Source organism: Primulina huaijiensis, chromosome 9 (assembly GCF_012295235.1).
Source record: "Primulina huaijiensis isolate GDHJ02 chromosome 9, ASM1229523v2, whole genome shotgun sequence".
NCBI lineage: Eukaryota > Viridiplantae > Streptophyta > Magnoliopsida > Lamiales > Gesneriaceae > Primulina > Primulina huaijiensis.
The window spans coordinates 22,984,203-23,008,722 of NC_133314.1; the positions used below are offsets into that span (position 1 = coordinate 22,984,203).

The 24,520-nt window shown below is 34.7% G+C and overlaps 2 protein-coding genes and 1 pseudogene across 2 annotated transcripts; 1 reads left to right on the plus strand and 2 right to left on the minus strand.

The window, feature by feature from the left end:
* The first annotated feature begins 5,108 nt into the window (after positions 1–5,108).
* Positions 5,109–6,423, plus strand: LOC140985348 (uncharacterized; annotated as a pseudogene).
* A 12,429-nt stretch (positions 6,424–18,852) lies between these two features.
* On the minus strand, positions 18,853–20,212 carry LOC140985060 (senescence-specific cysteine protease SAG39-like). The gene is made up of 2 exons (XM_073452805.1): positions 19,747–20,212; positions 18,853–19,642 (listed from the first exon to the last, which is right to left on the minus strand). Exons 1-2 carry the CDS (start codon positions 20,174–20,176, stop codon positions 19,053–19,055), a joined length of 1,020 nt encoding a protein of 339 aa, XP_073308906.1. The 5' UTR covers positions 20,177–20,212; the 3' UTR covers positions 18,853–19,052.
* Positions 20,213–21,029: 817 nt separating this feature from the next.
* Positions 21,030–23,033, minus strand: LOC140985172 (senescence-specific cysteine protease SAG39-like). The gene is made up of 2 exons (XM_073452940.1): positions 21,860–23,033; positions 21,030–21,769 (listed from the first exon to the last, which is right to left on the minus strand). Exons 1-2 carry the CDS (start codon positions 22,296–22,298, stop codon positions 21,180–21,182), a joined length of 1,029 nt encoding a protein of 342 aa, XP_073309041.1. The 5' UTR covers positions 22,299–23,033; the 3' UTR covers positions 21,030–21,179.
* Positions 23,034–24,520: the final 1,487 nt, after the last annotated feature.

Here is a 24,520-nt window from a genome sequence, read left to right on the forward strand (position 1 = left end):
CTGGTCTCATATGACTTTCAAAAAATAATCTTCACCTATTAAATTACAAAAATATCTCTTGTTAAATAAATTAATAAAAAATATTTACTCACATATCCAACCACTAAAATTTAAAACTAAAAAATTTCATTCAAATACTCCCTATTTTCTCGTAAACTATTTTCCTTCGTATAAGTCTTCGGAGACCTATTTACATATTTTTGCAAGAATATTGTGAAATTCTTTTGTCATAGTTGTTGGGTCGTGAAGTTTTGCCAAATATTTGTCGATGATTTGAAAATATCGATGATGTGTCTTAATTCAATTTGAAATATCGGTGATTTGTCCTAATTTAGCCTGCAACTATGTTTTGGCTTGTAGAGATCATTTGATGGTTTTCGGAGACTTTTTGTTCTAGTTTATTGTTACTAAAGAGTACACCTTTTTTTGACTAAAAGAAACCATTAAATGGTTTACGAAGACCATTTTTTAGAATATGTAGATACCATATTTTATTATAGAAATTCTCTCAAATTCATCTGTTGTCTTAGTTTATGGCTATCATCGGAGGTCATAGAGACCATGTTTTGGTTATGTCGACTATTTTTATATTATTATTTTCGCCAATAATTGCTTGTTTTATAGAGATTATTTTGATTACAAATACGACAATCATTTTATAAGCACCGTCTATTATGATATTTTATTAATTCGTTCCATAGATATCTTAAGAAAGCTATCTGACCATTTTTGACAATATTGTTTTTTTATTATCATATAATATTAAAATTTATATATTTTTCTTATGAACACGGATACACTTGAAACTCAACTATCTCCCAAAAAAGAAGTTTTCAATTGCAAACTAACTGTTCAAGTACGTTATAAAGAAATATCAGGTATAACAAATTCATAAGAGATGAAATTCATGGTAAATTAACAACACACAATTTAGAAAATTTAATTAGTTGTTCAGAAGATTACAAAACATGAAGTCAAATTTTATGGCTTCTTATCGTGAAAATGGGTTGCACGAGAAAAAAATGATGAATTATTGTTAGTAGTTTGTAAGAGACCAATTTGGTTTTTATTGTATGAATGTTGTCTGATAACATGACTAGATTGTAGAAGTACTTTTCCACTAATCCAAGAATGTACAAAATTTTGTGAAATATATATTGCTAGGGTGATTATAGTTTCATCGAGTGATGTACGTGCGAAATTAAAAAAGATGATTGATTGTTCTTCAAATTGAGTGAATATGGATAAAATCATAGGCAAAAACTTGTGTGAGACGGTCTCACGGGTCGTATTTTGTGATACGGATCTCTTATTTGACTCATCAATGAAAAAGTATTACTTTTTATGCTAAGAGTATTACTTTTTTATTGTGAATATCGGTAGGGTTGACCCGTCTCACAGATACAGATTCGTGATAACGTCACACAAGAGACATACTCAAAACCAAAATGACTTGTTTGTTATTTTGTTGATGGACTTCTATGGGCAATTAAGGAGAAGTGCGATTCATCAATAGATGATAAGCTAATTTATCTTATTAATGATATAAATAGCTTTAATAAATATCATTGGAGTAGAATTATTTTTAGAGGAGCTCTTGATAGTTTGAAAAAAAAAATAGTAAAAAAAGAAAAAACTATTGATTGAGGCTCGAGCAAAAAAAAAAAAAAAAAGCTTCATCGCTTAGTGAGGTTACTGATGCACGTACTATGGACCTTCATAATTCTCCAATAACATGTTGGCAACAACAGTCTTCTATCAACAAGGTCGCATGTGTGCATATATATTGCAATAAGTTTTGATACGAAAATGAGTAGGTTGAATAATTCATTTTCCAAGCTCTTACTCTCCAACTACATGTATTGATCACACGTTACGTGGAACTTCATAAAGAGTTTTTGTAGATTTCAAAACATGAATGTCAGAACATGCAGCTTTTAAGATCTTTATCAGCTCATTCCTTCACTTCCTCTTTGCTGTCAAATTCTTGTCCGAGAGTGAGAGTTGATCCATATGTGAGAATAACCAACATTACTACCTATGATGTGTGTGTGGACACTGTGAGGATTCAACTGGATATGGGTGAGAATCCCAATATGACACGTTTATGGCCCTTACATGGTGTGATTGTAACCATTATATGGTCTCGTCCCCTTAAAGGAGTAAAAATTAAGTACTAATATCAGTAAACCATGGAAAGTAAAGGAATCTCAGTGTCTAGTCAATGTTATGCATGTGATATGAGTCATGTTGTATATGGTATGTGTTTCGAAATTTATGCATTTTGTTATGTTGTACTCGAACGGCCTTCATTTGCTGAGTGACGACCATACCACTCACCCTTTACTCTCCATTTCTCAGATAAGCCTGAGAAACAGCTCGAAGAAGAAGAGTCAGACCAGTTTCGGAGCTTGTGATTTTCGAGATTTGCAGTTTAAGTTTAAATTTAATTTAAATTGTAAGCTTCTGCATTAATTCCTGTCTTTTTTCAGTTATTTCATTGTAAAGACAAATATATTTCTTTGAAGATCATGATATAAACTGGTTTTGGTTTACATTGTACTACGATGCTTGTTGTTTTCGATTGTGTGATTGCTAAAAACGCCCGTGTCTACTAACCCCGATTTCGGGACGTGGCATAAACTTTTAACGAAGTACTATCGGTGCCTGGATACGTTGATCATCTTCTTCAACGTTAACCTGAGAAACAGCTCGAAGAAGAAGAGTCAGACCAGTTTCGGAACTTGTGATTTTCGAGATTTGCAGTTTAAGTTTAAATTTAATTTAAATTGTAATGCTTCTGCATTAATTCCTGTCTTTTTTCAGTTATTTCATTGTAAAGACAAATATATTTATTTGAAGATCATGATATAAACTGGTTTTGGTTTACACTGTACTACGATGCTTGTTGTTTTCGATTGTGTGATTGCTAAAAACGCCCGTGTCGACTAACCCCGATTTCGGGACGTGGCATAAACTTTTAACGAAGTACTATCGGTGCCTGGATACGTTGATCATCTTCTTCAACGTTCAAGAAAGTCCACAAGTTGTGCAGAACTAGATAAGAAAATAATAAAAAGAGGGGTCGACATATATGCATGACGCTGCACATCCGGACTTGGTCAGCATTAAGAAAAAGATAAATGGGCCCCCTATCATCATATCTAATTTGATGAAAAGATTGAATCAGATAAAAATACTATGAATGCCGCACAATTTGGTGGAATTAATGGCTGGAACATGCATACGCATAAATCATTGTCCTATACAGTTTTCTTTCGACGCTGTTAAGCTTCCTTGAAGCTCTTACTGTTGAGTTGTCAATACATAATTGCAATTGCCCGCGACTCATTCATTCATGGGAATGTAAAGTAACCCAAGCTTCTCATGAGGTGTACGCATGCATTTACGTTCTTTACTTGGATGAAAAACTTATTACAACAGATGGAAATGAAATTTGATTTTGGTATACAAAAACAGAAAAGTTTTCAATCAAATATTTGGCTTATCATTTAAATATTAGATTTATTTTGTCACTGGAATCCCAAGGGCGAGCTTGCGTTGTGATCTTCTGTAGTATAGCCTTTTGGTGACTAGCTATCCAAAAGATAAAAACTCAAACAAATTAGATACATGAATCTCGTACGTTATTCTTTCTAATATATCATCTTCTTCTTCGTTGCTCCTACCTTCCGCATTTCTCTCTGGCTGAAGTAACGTGGAACTTGTGATCATGAGGAATCTTTCTGCGCATTTTGAGGGATCGGAGTAACATCCCATCCCATCAAGGTAGGCATTGTCAATAAGACCAATCATCAAATCTGCCAACCGAAGACCAAATCAACGATCACACTCCAAAGTTAATAAAGTATTTGCCTTCTGTCCATTGAATTTCTGTTTCTGTATCAGCAATATCCATTCGAAAATGTATATCTTGTGTAGACTTTGTTTTATCCATGAGCATGAAAAGTTAAACCAGTGAATTTCTAACAGATTAATGCATGTGGGCTTTGTTTTCTTTCAACGACAGCAACTGAAGTCGACGCCTCAACAAAAATGACATGAATGTGGCTTTTGAATCTCATTCGGCCAAGACAAGATAAGAACAAATGCACTCGAGAAACAATATATAAAGGGTCCGCTATCTATTAACCAGCTATGTAAGATCGCTAAGACAAATTACGATGTCTGGCTTCAAGCACTACATAATGTGCCTTATAACTTGGCTCTTGTTCTCAACTGCAGTTATTGTAGCAAGAGGGTCCCTGGAGGCTCGATTTGGAACCAAAGAGATGAATCAAAGCTCCAACAAATGGCCTGAAAGAGTGAGTCCTGAAGGACCTGATCCCTATCATCATCTCAAACATTTCTAATATCTGGATTCCTAATCCAAGTTTCAAAATATATAGCCACAATGTTACAAATCAGTCAAGATTTTTCCACTGCTTGTAATATATTTTTAGTTTCTTAGCTGAGATGGGGAAGAACTTGTTTGGTGCTGTTAATTTTCGCCACCTCTCATAACAATGTTGCATCAAACCAAAGGATGTGTCAAAGAACTTTGTTTGGTACATTACTTAATTGACTGTGTAAGCTTATACTTGGAATTAGCAAAACTCAAATTGCAGCTATTTTAGAAACCTATTACGTATATTCAGTACAACGTTGACTACAAAATGTGATTTTAACATGATTATAATAAGAAAATGTGACTAAGACATATACCATGACATTGCCCAAACAGAAAATTCAAATGGCTTAATTGGGTAATTCGAAAGTGTTCAATGGTAACAATTGCGAACTAAATTTGTAACTTACCTGATGAATGAGATTGCTATTGTAGAGTCACTCACCGTAACAACATAAAATTTTCATGAAAATATTTTATTTTGACATGCACCACACCACACTCCATAAATATCATATTAATGCATGAAGTAGACTAATAAAATAATTCGCACCAGATAAATTATGTGCGACAAATTCGACCAAAAATTTGAAATAATTAGCACCAGATAAATTATGTGCGATAAATTCGACCAAAAATTTGATACCGATACCTTATTTTCATTGTTTGATACGATGGAATGTAGATTACTAGATTAACTATGTAGGCATTCAGTGTCGAGTTTTATAAAGTTGGTGAAAAATGGCTATGAGCATTGGAATCTTCGCTAAATCCCAATTTATCTGTTCTCCCCTCAATAGACGCCGGCCGATCGATTTCTTCGCACTTCCGCATTCAAGTTACAGACTTGCATCAGCAAACAAGAAACCAAAATTCCTCTCGCGCCGGACTACATTTATTGGATCTGCCATGGACAGTGAGCAAAGCACTGCTAAAACTGTTGAAGCTGTGCCTAATTCTTCGATTAAGCTTTTGTTTGTAGAAATGGGTGTCGGCTACGATCAACATGGGTAAGGCCCTTCCCCCAACCGCTATCTCACGCGCACACAAATTCACGCGATGCAATCATGTATTTTTTATGGACGAAAATATGATCCGAATTTTAAGTAGTATTGATCGAAAAACAGGCAAGATATAACTTCAGCAGCTATGAGGGCTTGCAGAGATGCCATTTCTTCCAATTCGATTCCGGCATTCAGAAGAGGTAACCTTAGTTTGGCAACTATTTTTATATTTGCCTGTCAAGGAAGCAAACCCATGCTATTCTTCTTCTTCTTTTTTCGTTTTTGTTTCATCTAGTAACGAGATGTTTGTATTTGAAACTTAGGTTACTTTCTTGTATTCGGTGGACCTCCCGGACTGAGTAGTTATGACTTGGTTATTGCGAGTTTATCTTGTATTATGTTGAATTATTTCCTCTTCGTCGATAAAATTGCTCAACTTTCTTATCTACTGGAGTATATATATCTGGTTGGCTGGGTTCAGGTTCCATACCTGGTGTTTCATTCGGTGAGATGAAGCTTCAGATTAAATTGGGGGTTCCTCGATCGCTCCAGCACTCGTTGGACCTCGAGAAGGTCAAGTCAATTTTCCCTTAGTAAGTATTTTTTACTTCATTTATGGGGTTAAAAAACACAAACTTTGTGCGTAATTAAGCATCTTTGATTGAATCACCTTGCATAGTGGAAAGATAACGAATGTTGAGGTTGTGGATATATGGTGGATTGATATGCTCAAGTGGGGTGCATGTTGAAGAAATGGGAGATAAAAATGATGACTGCTACATTGTAAATGCAGCCGTTTATGTTGGTTACTAAATTTCTGTGGCAATCGGTTCTAAATGGTTGGTGTCTCTTTTACTCCTTTCCAACACATCAAATACTCCAAACATCAATGTACCATTTCTTCTTTCAAGTTTTGTTGTCCAGTACAGAAATATGGTCACTTGATAATCCTGCATATCGTAGATTCATTTTGATCCCTTTCTTTCAGACTTGAGTTCCAGGAAAAGTATCAATAAAATCGGACTAATCGATATCGACCTGAGATTACAGCTATCACCTATCAGCAATGCGATATTTACATAATCCAACGATTTAGGTGTCATATTCACATTCACTTTCACATTTTTCGTCAATTTTTTAGTCATATTAATTGTGATCAGACTTTCACTTTATAAAATTAATCATGACATTTATTCCCATTTGTGACTTTCACTTTTATGGCAATTAATATATTGTTCATTCGTGTGACCCCACTTACGGCTACAATGAAGAACGGAAAAACGATTAATTATTTTTCATGGGGGTGAGATTAGATTAAAATTTTGCCATGAATAATATACTAAAGCTGAACCCACTCATAAAAAGTTGAATTAATGTGAATTAAATTCGGGAGTTCAATAGTTTCTGCAACTCCATTTATTATTTCATTTTTATAATTACGATAATATATTTCGATTTTTATCATTATGAAAATTATATATATAATTGGTTATGAAAATTTATTTGATAATTTCTTTATAAGTTTATTATAAGTAAACTATTTAAATTAATTATATGATTTTTTCCCATTATTATTAAAGAAGTTTGTTTCGTGTCAGATGAATATATAGTCTTACAAAATAAATAAATAATTTTAATAAATCTAATGTAGAGGATTTGACAAATTCTTATAAAATATTTAAAGTAATAAGATCCAAAATATAATATCTACTTCATCTTATTATTATTATTATTATTATTATTATTATTATTATTATTATTATTATTATTATTATTATTATTATTATTATTATTATTATTATTGTTATTATTATTATTATTATTATTATTATTATTATTATTATTATTATTATTATTATTATTATTGATTTATTTCAAAGATTTATTATGAGAACTGTAGAATAGATTATAAAGTTTATTTGAGAACATCAACGGAGTTTATTTGAGTTAAACAACTGATATCGTGGACTTAGCAGTCATTTGCTTAATTTATATTATATCTAATATGTATTGATGTGCATTGAAAGCGCTTCTCATAATTATATGAAGTGTCAAGATTTTTGTGATAGAAAAAACGTGTTTTATTTTTCTCATGGGAAAATGTGAATTGTGTTAATAGATTATATTATATGTTGACGAATTGTAATAATGTCGTTTTCCATTGCCCCTGAAACGCTATCTGTCAGTCCAACCAAAATAATAGCATTATCCTAAGTACTAAATTTTAACAAGAAAGGTGCACCATGAATATTATTTTTGAGCAGAAACTGAGCTGCTCAATAATATGTGAGTTTTGTATTCTAAGTTTCGTTGATTGCGCGTAAAATATATTGTGTTCCACGAAGTTAATGCTGTGGGGTATGTAAGAAGCATAGCTAGGCCACACATGCCTCGTACCGCATCGATATCCCTCTCCAATCTTATGTATCCATCCTCTCCCCAGTGTGAACCCCAAGAACTTTTTAGCAACCAATACTTTATACCGTCTTCGCTTGTACCGTATCCAACTGCAGTAGCACCATGCATGGGTAAGATTTGTTCCACACTCACCTGTTAAGACTCCACTCTTTTTAGAACTGGAAGAGACTTGAGTCAAGTTGCACACTCACTGGTTGATTAGCCACTGCCATTAACATAGCAGTCTCATTGTTTTGGGGAACGTGTACGTATCCTGTGATCTTTGCGGCAAGAGAGGATTGCTTATTAGTGGTGTGCTGTCGTTGACCACCAAATTAATTCCTACTATTTTAAATAAAAACGAGCGTAATGGGAGTAGGGTCGAATCCACAGGGAACGGTAGATTTATTTCTTTTGATAATAAAAATAAAAAGGGGGGATTTGTGTTGATAATTACTAAATAAAATAACCAAAACTAAAATTATCAAGCAAGAGAAAAAAAATACTGAATCTAAAATTGAAAATTAATCGACGAGAGTAGAGTGAAAAATTTATTATGAGAAAATACTGATTCAAGGGGGTTCTACTATCTAATTATCTCACTGTTCATCGGTTAACCAATCATTTATTCATATTATTTCAAGCAATTAACTTTAGAATAATAGGGATAGCCGCTAAAATTCTTGTGTTTTCCTAAATTAATTGACCAAACCCAGCATCCAGTCAAAACTTACCAATAATCAACTGGGCACGATAGCGTTCCATATTAATTAAAGATAGCATTTCAGTTTCGTGAAAACAGTTAATCCTAAAATCTAACAACCGAGATAGCTGCAATTGAGAGATCTAGTTCCGTCGATTTATTTAGATTACACATGTTATGATAGCACAACACATCTAACCTATTGCTACTCACGTACCAATCGTTCATGACAATTACGGATCACTGAATTCATGGTTAGCATTAGAAAATCATACATCAAATTAAATTGTCAGATTAATTGACGTATAACATTCATATAAATAAAATCAGAAATCAACGAATACTTGAACAAAACACAAATATTAAATTAAAGTGCAAAAACCTCACAGTGATAAAATTAAAATAGTAGACTATCCCTTGAATCAGACTAAGAAAATTAGCCTAACATAGTTTGATATACAATATCCATAAAAAATAAATAAGAAAACATAAAGAAATTGCAAACTATTTTGTTGGGAAAATCTTGAAATCCTCCGCCTCAGCTACGTTGGTGAAGATGGAATGGTGGTGAGAGTTCTTCCAATTTTATTGTTTTTTTTCTTGTGCTGCGGCTGTGGTCTTTTGAGTAGTGGGCTTTTTTTTTGGGTCTAAATTTTTGCTAAACAACCCACTAATCTTTAATTAACCCTAATTCTTAAATATAAAATACTAGATAATATTTTATCTAGATTTTCCCTCCTTGCAATTTTTTTGGCAGCTGCAACATCATCATAAGGCGTGGCCACGCCTTGTTCCAGGACCTCTTCTGGTTTGGCCATTCTCTTTCAAACTCTATCTTGGAAACTTCAAATGTGATAAACATCACCTTTTTAGCTCAAATTTGCTCCAAGAACGTAAAAGTTCCTCCTACAATAAAATTACACAAAAATGTGTCAATTAAACATATCGGAGGATGGAATAATGAGAAATATGAAAATAAAAATACTAACTATTATGAGCCTATCAAAATCTCCCACACCTAAACGATGCTTGTCCTCAAGCATAAAATAGATCAACTCATTATCTCAATTTTTCGTCCTCCTTCCGCTTCCTCTACTTATCCAAAACATTTTTCATGCAAGAAGACATTTTAATTTCAGAGCACCTCACAAAATAACATCATGAACACTTACTGCAATCAGAATGTGTAGAAATTAAAATGCATGAGATTTAACAACTCCTCACAAGATTCGCTCATTCCGCTCATTAGTGTCTAGGATATATATATCAACAAACTCTCATGTCAAATGCATTGAAAATTTTTACCATAGGCTTGCACATATATCACATCCTTCCACTAAATGAATGAATTAAAATACACAAACAAGAAGGGCTATAAATGGGTTGTAACGTGGCTAGGGGTAAGGTAGGATAAAAGGAAACAATGAGCTATGGAATTGGAGAAACCATATGCACTTTTCACAAAAACAATTTGCATCTAAAAACTCTTATATCTCATTATAACAATCAAGAGCATTTTTTTTTTATTTGTTTGCTCTTCTTTTCTTTGTCACTTCGTCTACTTCTTTTTTTTCTATTTTTTGTTTTGTTTTGTTTTGTTTTTTTTTGTAGACGGTGACTATAAGGATTCGAGATTGACTAAATCCCAACAATTCACACTATTTTGGATTGAGTGATGCTATTTGTGAAAAGTTTACATGTTTCTCCAATTCAAGGTTCAAAAAAAGGGGATAACCAACAAAAAAGATTTTTCACGGCTCGGAATGTGGTTATTTTTATTCAAAGAAAAAGGCTGAGGCTCAAAGTTGGTTCACTAGGGGTCTATGAATCAGGGTAGGCTCAAAGAACGGCTCAGATGATGCGAAAGAAAATGGTTTGAACCTAATGCCCTTATCATTTTGTTTATGTACCTACTCCACCACAAAGTGTTGACAAAGACATGTATAACAATGCAAGTTCTAGAAAAATTAACAATGCAATGACAACACACAATCAAAGAAAATGGAGCATGATATCATGATTGCTCATAGGCTCAAAGCTCACCAAGAAAGAATATAGCAATTGTGTTAAATCCCACACACTTGTCCTCTCTAACTATCATCAAGAGCAACTTATTCATAATGCAAAAGTGAGAATGCAAAAACAATTTGCACGCAAAGAAAACATAATTTTTTTTTTTTTTCGCATCGGAGGCAATCAGTAGTACTTTTTGACCAACGCTAAATTGCTTTCGCAAAATCGTGTTGTCATGGAACAACATCGTTTTCTCCTTGTAGATTCTCGAATTCTCATATGCTTCCAATCTTATCTCCTCTAACTCTTGTAGTTGCAGTTTTCTCGATGCACTCGCCTCTTCCAAGTGCATATTGCAGTTTTTAACTGCCCAATATGACCTATGTTCAATCTCCACGGGCAAATGACATGATTTCCCAAAAACTAACCTGTAGGGAGACATTCCTATTGGTGTTTTATATGCAGTCCGATAAGCCCAAAGTGCATCGTCTAAACGGAGACTCCAATCTTTCCTTCCCGGATTAACTGTTTTCGATAGGATAGATTTGATATCTCGATTAGAAACTTCAGCTTGGCCATTTGTTTGTGGATGATAGGCTGTAGCAACTCTATGATGCACCCCATATTTTTTCAACAAAGCTTCAATTGTTCGATTGCAAAAATGGGTTCCTTGATCACTGATTACCGCTCTTGGGATACCAAACCTGCTGAAAATGTTAGATTTGATAAAACCTGCAACAACCTTGGAATCGTTAGTCCTAGTGGGTTTCGCTTCCACCCACTTCGAAACATAATCAACTGCCAACAATATATAAAGATAACCTCCTAATGAAGGGAATGGTCCCATGAAATCCATGCCCCAAATATCAAAAATATCACATACAAGAATTGGGTTTTGGGGCATTTCATTTCTATGGGACAAAGATCCCGTTCTTTGACATTGTTCACAGTTTTTACAAAACAAATAGGCATCCTTAAACAGTGTTTCCCAATATAAACCACAATCCAAAATTTTCCTAGCAGTCCGTGTAGGTCCAAAATGGCCACCACATGCATAATTATGACAGAAAGTCAAGATCGACTTATGTTCAATTTCAGGTACACACCTCCTAATAATTTGATCAGCACAAAATTTCCATAAATGAGGTTCATCCCATACATAATACTTTGTCTCACAACGAATTTTCACTTTACGAGATTTGCTAAGATCATTAGGTAAAATTCCGGTAACCAAGTAATTAACTATGTCTGCATACCAGGGATTCGTACCTTTCACCTTAAATAGATGCTCATCAGGAAAAAATTCGGAAACAGGCAGAGCGTTGTCTTCGTTTACCAACCTACTCAGATGATCAGCTACTGGATTCTCAATTCCTTTCCGATCCTTGATCTCGATGTCGAATTCTTGGAGTAAGAGTATCCACCTTATCAATCTCGGTTTTGAATCCTTTTTTGTCAATAGATATTTCAATGCTGCATGATCAGAAAACACAATTACCTTAGAGCCTAGCAAATATGATCGAAATTTTTCTAAAGCAAAAACAATTGCTAAAAGCTCCTTTTCTGTAGTAGTGTAATTGCATTGCGCATAGTCCAATGTTCTTGAGGCATAGTATATGACGTGGCTCTTCTTATCAACTTTCTGGCCTAGAACAGTCCCGACAGCATAATTGCTCGCATCACACATGATTTCAAAGGGCAAATTCCAGTCTGGTGGTTGGATAATAGGCGCTATGGTCAACATGTTTTTTAGCTTGTTAAAAGCCTCCTTGCAATCTTCTCCAAACTCGAAAGGTACATCTTTTTGGAGCAACTTGGACATCGGTAGAGCAATCTTTGAGAAATCCTTAATGAACCTGCGGTAAAAACCTGGAGCATTACAAAGTCCAAAAGGCATACGTCTGTAGGCAAATGTTCCGAAGGGACATGTAAAGGTTGTCTTCTCCTGATCCTCCTGAGCAATGACTATCTGGTAATAACCTGAAAATCCATCAAGAAAACAAAAATAAGTTTTTCCAGCTAGTCTTTCCAATGTTTGATCAATAAAGGGCAAAGGAAAATGATCCTTTCTAGTAGCTAAATTAAGCTTTCGAAAGTCAATAACCATACGCCAACCATTTTGCACTCTTGTCGGTACCAACTCATCATTTTGATTTCTTACCACAGTGATACATGTTTTCTTTGGTACGACATGGATCGGACTCACCCATTTACTATCCGAAATATGATAGATTATTCCTTCATCTAAAAGCTTGAGAATCTCTTTCATTACCACTTCTTTCATTACCGGATTCAGTTTTCTTTGGAATTCTCGTACCGATTTGGCATCATCCTCTATACGAATTCTATGCATGCAAATGGAAGGGTTTATGCCTATGATGTCCGCCAATGTCCAGCCAATTGCGGTCTTATGTTCTCTGAGAATTGTTGTTAATCTATCTTCTTGCTCTTCAGTTAACCTTTTCGAGATGATCACAGGCAAAGTTTCATTGTCTCCCAGATAGATGTACTTCAAATGATCTGGCAAATCTTTCAATTCCAATTTGGGCGTCTGCAAAACAGAGGGTAGCAATTTCTTGTGAGAGATTAATATTTCAGTTTCTAAATTTGGAACCCCAATTTGTGATTCCTCATCAATTTCAGAAATTTCCCCAGCTTCAGCTATCTCTCCTTCCACACCCAACTGTGCCTGCATGTGAAAACTGTCAATCTCATCTATCTCCTCAAAACATTCCTGCACAATTGAATCAACAATATCAATTGAACATATAGAGTGATTTTCATTTGAGTATTTCATAGCGTCAAAAATACTAAATTTCACAATCTCCCCGTCGAATTCGACGGAAAGAGTACCCTCTTCTACATCAATCTTGGTTCTAGCAGTTTTCATGAAAGGTCTACCCAATAGAATCGGAGCTGAAATCGCAGTGGAGTCTTCTTCCATTCGCAATATGTAGAAATCCGCAGGAAATATCAATTCTTTAACCTGTACCAGAACATCCTCCACAACCCCTTCGGGATAAGCATTAGATCTGTCAGCTAATTGAATCACCACTCTAGTTTCTTTTAAAGGACCCAAATTCAGAGCACAGTATATTGAATAGGGCATGACATTAATGGATGCACCTAAGTCTAGCATGGCACGCTCAATTTTCAGTTTTCCAATAACACAAGGCATTGTAAACATACCTGGATCCTTGCATTTGTTTGGCAGTGATTTCTTAATAACCGCGGACACACTTTCCCCCACGCTTACTTTTTCATCACTTTTCAACCTCCTCTTGTTAGTGCACAAATCTTTTAAAAATTTAGCGTACCTTGGAATTTGTTTGATGGCATCTATAAGAGGAATGTTGATCTCCACCTTTCTAAAGGTTTCCAACACTTCTTTCTCGTAGTCCATTTTTTTGGATTTTTCCAACCTGGAAGGAAATGGAGGAACAACCGCATTAGAAATAGTAGATGAGAAAGACTTAGAATTTACCTTTGGTTGTTTTTCATATTCTCCTTCGATCTCTTCAGTTGTGCTTTTTTCTTCAGTATCCTTTGTTGGTGAAGTGTTCTTTTGGTCAATCTCCTTCCCACTCCTCAATACCATGGCACTTGCATTTTCTTTTGGATTAACCACCGTTTGCGACGGTAGTTTTCCAGAATTCTGAGCTTCCAACTTGCTGACTGATGTAGCGATCTGAGTGATCTGGGTTCCTAGATTCTGAATGCTGGCCCTCGTTTCCTGTTGAAATCTTTGAGTATTTTCAGCTAAGGCCTTTACAATTTCGTCTAGAGACATACATGAGTTGGATGCTTGTTCTGGTGCATGTTGCTTGTTCCAATTTTGTTGTGGATATCCTTGTTGGCCTCCTTGATTCTTATAGCTGAAATTTGGGTGATCCCTCCAGCCTGGATTGTAGCTATTAGAATATGGGTCATATCGACGCTGGGGTTGCCCAGGAAATCCACCAATCACATTGGCTTGTTGCGTGGGTTCTTCTTGTAGTGACGGACACATATCTGTAGGATGTCCCACCACAGCACATATACCACAAGCTTTTACCTGTTGCACCTGTCCTGCAACCAACTTTTCCAAAAGAGATGTCAAAGAATCTAACTTTTGATCGATAGGAGTAACACTTACCTCATTGACTTGTCGTGGAGGGTTGTCTTGCCTAGTACTGAATTGTTGTGCATTGGCAGCCATGTTAGAAATTAGAGATCGTGCCTCTTGAGGTGTTTTGTTTACCAATGCACCTCCACTTGCACCATCAATCATGTTCCTATCAAAAAGTGATAGACCCTCGTAGAAATATTGGACTAGGAGCTGTTCTGAAATCTGATGTTGAGGGCAACTGGCACATAACTGCTTAAATCTCTCCCAATATTCGTATAATGTCTCTCCTTGTAACTGTCTAATCCCACAAATGTCCTTCCTGATATTTGCTGCTCGCGAAGCTGGGAAGAACTTCTCCAAAAATTGTTGTTTCATATTATCCCAAGTCGTGATCGTCCCAGAGGGCAAGTAATAGAGCCAATCCTTAGCCTTGTCGGCTAAAGAGAATGGAAAAGCTCGCAGTGAAATTTGTTCCTCTGTGATCCCTTGCGGTTTCGTGGCTGTGCAAACAATATGAAACTCTTTCATATGTTTATGGGGATCTTCACCTGCAAGACCACGAAAAGTAGGCAATAAATGAATCAAGCCAGATTTTAATTCAAAAGTAGCATCAGTAGTAGGGAATTGAATGCATAATGGTTGTTGAATAACATTAGGATTATCTGACTCCCTGAGTGTTCTTTGAGCTTGTCTTGCCATTTCTTCTTGGTCACTTTCAATCTCAAGATCAATGTCAGATTCTCTTTCTGTATCGTTGGAGTCTAATGATGCGTTCAAATCAGGAGAAGATGATGATGGTTGCTTTTCACGCCTTAGTCTTGCTTCTTTTCTCAATCTCTTAGCTGTCTTCTCGATTTCTGGATTGTATTCGAGTTCACCTGTACGAGAAGAACGAGGCATAAAAAAATAAAAAATCAAAATTAAAAGAAATTAACCTTGCACCGATCCCCGGCAACGGCGCCAAAATTTGGTGTGCTGTCGTTGACCACCAAATTAATTCCTACTATTTTAAATAAAAACGAGCGTAATGGGAGTAGGGTCGAATCCACAGGGAACGGTAGATTTATTTCTTTTGATAATAAAAATAAAAAGGGGGGATTTGTGTTGATAATTACTAAATAAAATAACCAAAACTAAAATTATCAAGCAAGAGAAAAAAAATACTGAATCTAAAATTGAAAATTAATCGACGAGAGTAGAGTGAAAAATTTATTATGAGAAAATACTGATTCAAGGGGGTTCTACTATCTAATTATCTCACTGTTCATCGGTTAACCAATCATTTATTCATATTATTTCAAGCAATTAACTTTAGAATAATAGGGATAGCCGCTAAAATTCTTGTGTTTTCCTAAATTAATTACCAAACCCAGCATCCAGTCAAAACTTACCAATAATCAACTGGGCACGATAGCGTTCCATATTAATTAAAGATAGCATTTCAGTTTCGTGAAAACAGTTAATCCTAAAATCTAACAACCTAGATAGCTGCAATTGAGAGATCTAGTTCCGTCGATATATTTAGATTACACATGTTATGATAGCACATCACATCTAACCTATTGCTACTCACGTACCAATCGTTCATGACAATTACGGATCACTGAATTCATGGTTAGCATTAGAAAATCATACATCAAATTAAATTATCAGATTAATTGTCGTATAACATTCATATAAATAAAATCAGAAATCAACGAATACTTGAACAAAACACAAATATTAAATTAAAGTGCAAAAACCTCACAGTGATAAAATTAAAATAGTAGACTATCCCTTGAATCAGACTAAGAAAATTAGCCTAACATAGTTTGATATACAATATCCATAAAAAATAAATAAGAAAACATAAAGAAATTGCAAACTATTTTGTTGGGAAAATCTTGAAATCCTCCGCCTCAGCTACGTTGGTGAAGATGGAATGGTGGTGAGAGTTCTTCCAATTTTATTGTTTTTTTTCTTGTGCTGCGGCTGTGGTCTTTTGAGTAGTGGGCTTTTTTTTGGGTCTAAATTTTTGCTAAACAACCCACTAATCTTTAATTAACCCTAATTCTTAAATATAAAATACTAGATAATATTTTATCTAGATTTTCCCTCCTTGCAATTTTTTTGGCAGCTGCAACATCATCATAAGGCGTGGCCACGCCTTGTTCCAGGACCTCTTTTGGTTTGGCCATTCTCTTTCAAACTCTATCTTGGAAACTTCAAATGTGATAAACATCACCTTTTTAGCTCAAATTTGCTCCAAGAACGTAAAAGTTCCTCCTACAATAAAATTACACAAAAATGTGTCAATTAAACATATCGGAGGATGGAATAATGAGAAATATGAAAATAAAAATACTAACTATTATGAGCCTATCAATTAGATTCGCAGATTCCTTCTTTCTTCTGGTAGGGATAATATATCTATATCTGAGGATAGATCCTTGTTGCGGTTAACAAATTCAAAGGCATGCTGGATGCTGCCACTTTGCAACCATCCGTGTTAAGATCATGAATTGGACATAACTCATGAAACCCAAAAGCTAGCTCATTGATTGTCCAAGTCAATATATGTAACTCGATCTTTTGAACTTTATCAAACCGATGTAATATATTTTAACACACTTATCACGTTCAACAACTGGAGCGTGGAGATATTAACGGGTGGCTCAACACATAATGATGGGCACTCTGATACCATGTTAAAATTAGGATTTGGACCTAACTCAACCTCAAAGTTGCTCATGCGGGAAAAATTGTTCAAGTTCATATATGCAACTCTGAAAAACTCTATCCAACCGATGCGAGACATCTTAACAATCGGAAACACCATCACTATACACAGGATCTGATCCAAGAAATGCCTTCGATAGAAGCCACTGCTGAAAATACCCAGCAACTTCCTGTGTACGAAACTATTAGTATCAAATATAACTTAGTCGACTAGAAGCATATTAGCATACATATGATGACCCTCTATATATTTTCATCCTAATTATGGCTGTTCTCAAAAGATATATGTAGCTACGAGGAATTATCCAACATAAGCTTTATATGTTGAAAATAAGGGTATGCTTATACATGTTAACGTGCACGTGCTTATGAGTGCTAACCACAATTTCCTGGTTCTGTAACATATCAAAACTATATATATGTATTTTGTAAGACGTTTTCACATATTTATATCCGTAAAACAGTTCGATTTGATCCATATCTAGCTAGAATGAAATGTAATACTTTTGGATTAAAATTAATATTTTTTCATGGGCCGTCGGATAAAAAACTCATCTTGCAAAATTGATATGTGATATTGTCTCATTTGAGTTTTTTTTGTGCATGTGTCTATATGAAGCACTTCCTTACGTTTTCTTTTGAGAAACTTGTAAAAAAAATACAATTTTCTACATATTTTTGTGTGCATTGCGTACTCAAACTGAAAATCTTCTAATGGTAATTCTGCATTTAAATCCATGACTAAATAATGATATCCTTTTAATCCAAAATCTAAACATTAGTGAATCACTTAATTGGATCATCTGATGACAAATATGTACATTTAATTTGATTATGCTAGTCCAAAATAATCCTAACATAAATGTCATGTATCAATCGAAATGTCATGTTTTTTAAGCAATGTACTTAAATTGATCACAGGTAGATTATTTTTCTCGGACCCACGAACATAGTTAGTGGCTTTGGCTTTTTATTCAATTTCAAAATTTAATGTATCACATTTACAAATTATATTACGGTATGAGCAAAATTTTTGTATTTTCTTTTAATCCGTGCCTATTTGTGCACCAGAGTCCAGAAGTGCATTTCCAAGTTCCTGGTGGCGAATATGCGTTTTGGGTTGGCGTATAGTGCGATTCATTGTACTATCATCAGTTATATAACAAGTAGCTTGCAAATTAAAGTGCAAGCTATGCATGTTCCTGAAATATTTTATAGCCGATATGTTATCGAAGATCATCTCAGCGTGAGCAAGAGCATGCATGCATATAATATGTTTTAATGACTATAAACCATCCGATTATCGATTTTATTTAATTCTTTGCCTGCATGTCCCCCAAAAATTTATTAACTTTTTGTGATATCTGATCCGGCCCCCATAAATTTTTATCATGTCTTCAAATGTTTAGCTATTTGTTGAAGATTATCAGGACGATAAATGTGCATATATTTGCTGATAACTGCATGCAAGATTTCTCGTACGTACAATGAAAAAACTGGCTCAATTGTAGAAGATATTTCATTATCTGCATTTGATAGTCGCAGAAGTAACCGGGAAAACATGATCAGAAGGAAAAAAAGCAGACTCATACGTGAGTTGTTGAGTCTGAGAGGTATACAGTTAAGAGTATGCAAACCTCACAATACTGGTTAACCCACACAACTATTAAGGAAGCAAAAATGGCTCTGGAAACAATTATTTCAAGCAGTTGGATAAGAGGCATCCATGGCTATCCCGCAAAGCCCTTCCTTAGCACGAAAATCTCTCTCGAATTTTACATATCCATTTTCGCCCCATGCTGCACCCCAAGAATTCTTCACCAACCAATATTTTTTCCCGGCTTCGCTTTTTCCGTATCCAACAACTGTGACACCATGATTTAGATTAGTTCCACACTCACCCGTATATATGCCACCTGCATAAAACTGGAAAATGGGTCCGTTCGCATCAATAGCTACAGACACAGGCTGCTTTGCCACCGCCTTGAGTAATGCTGACTCATCATTAGCCGGCACTTTTTCGTATCCGGTGATCTTTGCTACTCTTGAGGATTCCTTTTTGGTGTTACACATGATGCCATTTGCTCCTTTGTATGGATAGTTGGCTTCTGTTGAGAGGCCTTCGTGAGTAATGAATTTGAACGCATCATCCATGTATCCTCCGTGGCAGCCCTGATTAGATTTGGTATCACAATCCACTAGTTCTTGTTCGGACAATGAGACAAGTTTGCCTGTTTTAATCCCGTTGATTCCTTCCGTGGCTGCAACTGCTGAAAATGCCCAGCAACACCCTGCATGTGTACGTATGTGCATACATGAGTTTTCAAGTAAGAACGAGATTTCAACTTTTACGGCAAAAATTCATGAATTTACTCGAATTTTTGTCTCAACTTACCACATGTGAATTGGTTCTTTACTCCAGTAACAGCTCCTTTCTCTCTCCAGTCGAGGCTCGCTGGAACTTTAGTCACATTTTCATGTCTAAAGTTTGTGGAAAATTTCTTGTCGGGTGATATCATGTATCCGCCACGAGAAGCGCGAAACTCTTCATTTGCAAGATCTGCGAATTCATTGATGGCAAGCTTGTAAGATTTGGTTTCGTCAAGGTTAGAAGATTCGATGAACTCCACATTGTTCTTGAATATTTCGAATCGCTTGACCTTCTCGACGTCATCGTTGTATACACGACCATATTGCTCCATCCATTGCTCGTGTCTCTCGGCCATGGTTCGGCCTGAAATGCTTCTAGATGTTGCTACAGATGAATACATCCCAAGAAGGGATACAAGTGCAAGAAAAATGATTTTACCGAATTGGAAAGCCATGGAGGATAATTATACTATTAGATTAAACCTTAATTGTAAGATGGAAATGAACATGCAAGAATTGGGGTATTTATAGGTTGTAATATATAAATTCCTTGACAGCTACCTATTCATTTAATTGATCATGATCTATTGAACGAGTCTCCAGGGGCTAGATTTGAATAAATTAGATCCCGCAAGTTTTAACTCTCATGCATATTTACTCGACTCACTTAAATTAAACATGCCATTTATTCCCATTTGTAACTTTCAATTTATGGTTATTCATTGTTCATTCAAGTAACCCCACTTTATTTATTATTTTCTTTATATCAATATTATTATCTTAATTAATTTTTTAATAATCATAACTTATTTTTTATGGGTTTTATTATTAATACTATTATTTTAAAAAGTAATAAAAAATGTGAGAATAGTGGTGTGGTAAACGATTAAACGGGTTTACTAATATCAACTAGTTTCCTTTTTTTTTAAAAAAAAATTAGGGGTGAACATTTGGTTTGGATAATACATATTAGGACAATATTTCCACGTACTTGCCATAGTTCTAAAAATACGCATCACAGGAAGCTGGGAAGATCAGACATCAGACCCGGACCTAAGACTACGCTGGAGAAAGAATGTAAAAATTTATTACGGATTTTATTGCCCAAAAATCATGGGAATCAGACATTAGATCCGGATCGACGAATAAATGTGCGATCAAAATGAAGAAAAATTGTGGGGGTCTTGTATTAAAATATATCTAGTGTTGAATACAAATTTTTGTGATGTCAAAATAAAAGTTATTCGAACGTGCTTCATAATTAACATCCATGTACAACAATAAAATTTGATCATTTGCCACCAAAGATTTAACCAGATAACATGCCTTGCTTTTACAAGATTTACAAGTAAATCCATCTGCATATGAACAAGGAAGGATACACATAAATTATGCATGCATATATCATAAAAATTACAGTATTATACACGTATTAGGGGGACTTGTACATCAGCAATTTCACACAGTTGGATAAGAAGCTTGCATGGCAATGCCACAGAGTCCTTCTGCAGCACCAATATCCCTTTCCATTCTAATGTATCCATTCTCACCCCAGGTACTTCCCCACGAATTCTTAACCAGCCAATACTTGGTTCCGCCGCTAGTCTTTCCGTACCCAACTGCAGTAACGCCGTGGTCTAGATCAGTACCACACTCTCCTGTAAAAACCCCACTTGAGTAGAATTGGAAATCGGATCCTCCAGCATCAATGGCAACAGACACTGGCTGGTTAGCCACCGATTGCAGCAATGACGACTCACTGTTTGCTGGGACATCTTCGTAGCCTGTGATCTTGGCAACATGGGAGGACTCTTTATTGGAGTTGCATGTCCCATCCTCTCCGTCATATGGGTAGTTAGCTTCTGTGGTTATGCCATCGTTTCCGATCATGTATTCAAATGCATAGTCCATTAGACCACCATTGCAGCCTTGATCTTCACTTGTGTCACAATCCACTAGTTGTTGTTCGGACAGCGAAATCAATTTTCCGGTTTTGAGCTGGTGGATTCCTTCCGTGGCTGCAATGGCTGAAAAAGCCCAGCAACATCCTGTATTTTTTTCCCAAGGAACTTGAAAAATCATCCAAAAATATACAGGAACAAGATTTTAGTGTAGTTTTAATGGTTTGTTTAACTCACCACATTGTCCTTGGTCTTTAACACCTGTAACAGCTCCCTTCTTTCTCCAATCAACACTCGGTGGAACTGCAGTCGTGTTCGAATATCTGAAGGACGAAATTGTTTTAGATGACTTGTGGTGGAAGTTCATCTTGAATCCATTACGTGATGCTTGGAACTCTTCGTTGGTCAAATCAGCAAACTGGTTTACTGCAAGTTTGTAAGAACGAGTCCCAGCTGAATTAAAAGATTCAATGTAATCCACATTCTCCTTAAATATCTTGAATCTCTTCGCCTTCTCAGCATCGTCTTTGTAGACTCTTCCATATTGTGCCATCCACGACTCATGCCTCTCGGCCATAGATGCATCAGGAATTGTGCGGGCTGTGACCCAAGAAGCCCACATCACCAACGCCACCATCGCAGCAAAAATCAGCTTCCAAGAAGGTGACAAGGCCATTCTTTATAATTATACGTTGGAAAGCGAAATTTTCTTCTATGAATCCAATTTGTGATGTGAATGGAAAGTGTTGGGAATCCATTCATTAGGCAACAGGAATTTATAAAGTTAATGGAGTTCTGTGTTCTTCAAAGGTCACATCAGATTTTCTTTGTCGCTTTGAAGGTAACGGAAGGAGCTTTACCGAAGTCCCTGGAATGCCCGGCAAGTTGTAGAAGGACATTTGAGATTCAGTTCCGTGGACGTTGCTCCATTTTGCCTAAAATATTCTGTTGCTGATAGCTATTTTGGTTATTTGGTCGATGACCTCATGAGCCACGCCATATTATTATCATTAATTTTTCTTTAATGGATTCGAACTATAACTAGAACAGAATCGAAAAGTATCCAAATGATGATTAAAGATTCTGTAACAACAGTCATATCTATATTCTTGCATTCTACCTTTGATTCAGTCATGAGAATCAATGGGACAAACATCAGACCCTTGAATAACAGAAAAAATGGACGTCTGCTTGCGACAGTTGAGCAGTTGATGTGCTCTGTTTTTTGGTTCCTACAAATTACAGTGCTTTTATTTCCTCTTTTCCGCCTTAATTATTATTTATTTTGGCTTGATTTTCCTTTCTTGGTTTTATGTTTTCTTTTCCTTCATTTTTTCGATTGACAAAATTTATCACCATCCCCAATGAGTTCATTCAATCAAGGCTAGACAAATACTTAAGAAGATAGCAAAATATAAATTTCTGAGCTATTGAGATTGCTGAACTACAGCAAAATTATCTCATACCTTCATTTTAAAGGACAAAAACAGAACTCTCTCCTTTATTTATAGCAACTAGGAATGATCACGTGCGATGCACGTTGGTGATTAATAATGAAATATATACTAAGAAGATTTAAATAATTTTTAAAATCGTTTAAATAACATCTTGTTTATGAGTATTTATTGATCTAAATATATCAAAACACAATAAATAAAAATACATCATACTGATAAATCAAATATATTCACTTATTTATATAACATTTTTCAATTTGCATGATTATAACATAATGACAGCTCTCGCAAATTAACGAAGATAATTTTCATCCAAATGTCATTCACAATGGAAAACAATAAAAATAAAATTAAGATAATAGTAAATTTTTCTAAAATCAAAATCACAATATATTTAAATGGAGTGCATATAGTGACTGTCAAATAAAATTCTCTTAATTAACTAAATTATAATAATGATGGTAAAATAAAACCCCTAAACTTGTTATTAAGTTAAATATCAATTGTGTTTTTGCTAACTTTTAACTCCTTGCGAATTTTGTTTAACTTTTTCTTTTTTTAGAATAGATATTACATATCAACTCAAATATTTTAAACTGTATAGTAGCTCAATCATCATGATTCGATCGATGTATCCAACAAAGACAATTATTGCACTCCAACAATATCAATAATTACACTAATTGCAGTATATGAGAATTGATCTCATGACTTTGACTCTTATATATACCAATTGTAGGATCATGCAATTGCAGCTTTATCAAAGGTTATAACCAGGATAACGATGCAACATTAACTAAAATCTTTTAAAATCGTAAAACAATTCAAACGTCACATTTCGATTGTTATACCTTACATAAACAATTATTGCACCTAACAAATATGATATAGTTGTTATTTTACATTCTAGAAATCATTTTTCTAAATCAAATTTATTCTCACTAATCAAATAATTTCATCGAACACAAAGTAGTTTTAATTACTAATAATAATTTAAACACAAATATTAATTGTTAGGGTGACCACTATATATCCTCACCTATGCTTCATTAAATTGCAATCATAATAATAATTCACAATGAATTGGTAAACATAACTTAGTTAATTTATTAAGTGAGTAATATTAAATAACAATTTTGTTATTTTGAAATGTGAAAAATAGCTTATATATATATAAATTCATCATATATAATGCTAAATTAATTAATATGTAGAAAAGAGAAAAAATTGTTTTTTATGTATGTAATTTCATCATATACAATTAGAAATTAATTAATAGGTTGAAAAGAACAAACAGTATAACAAATAATATATTATATATGATGATTTCGTAATAGAATAATGTTAATATAATCATATTTTGTATTATGTTTAGAACGCAATTGAAAATTGATAACAAAATATATAATAATAGAAACTTTAATTTTAAAAACATTTTTTT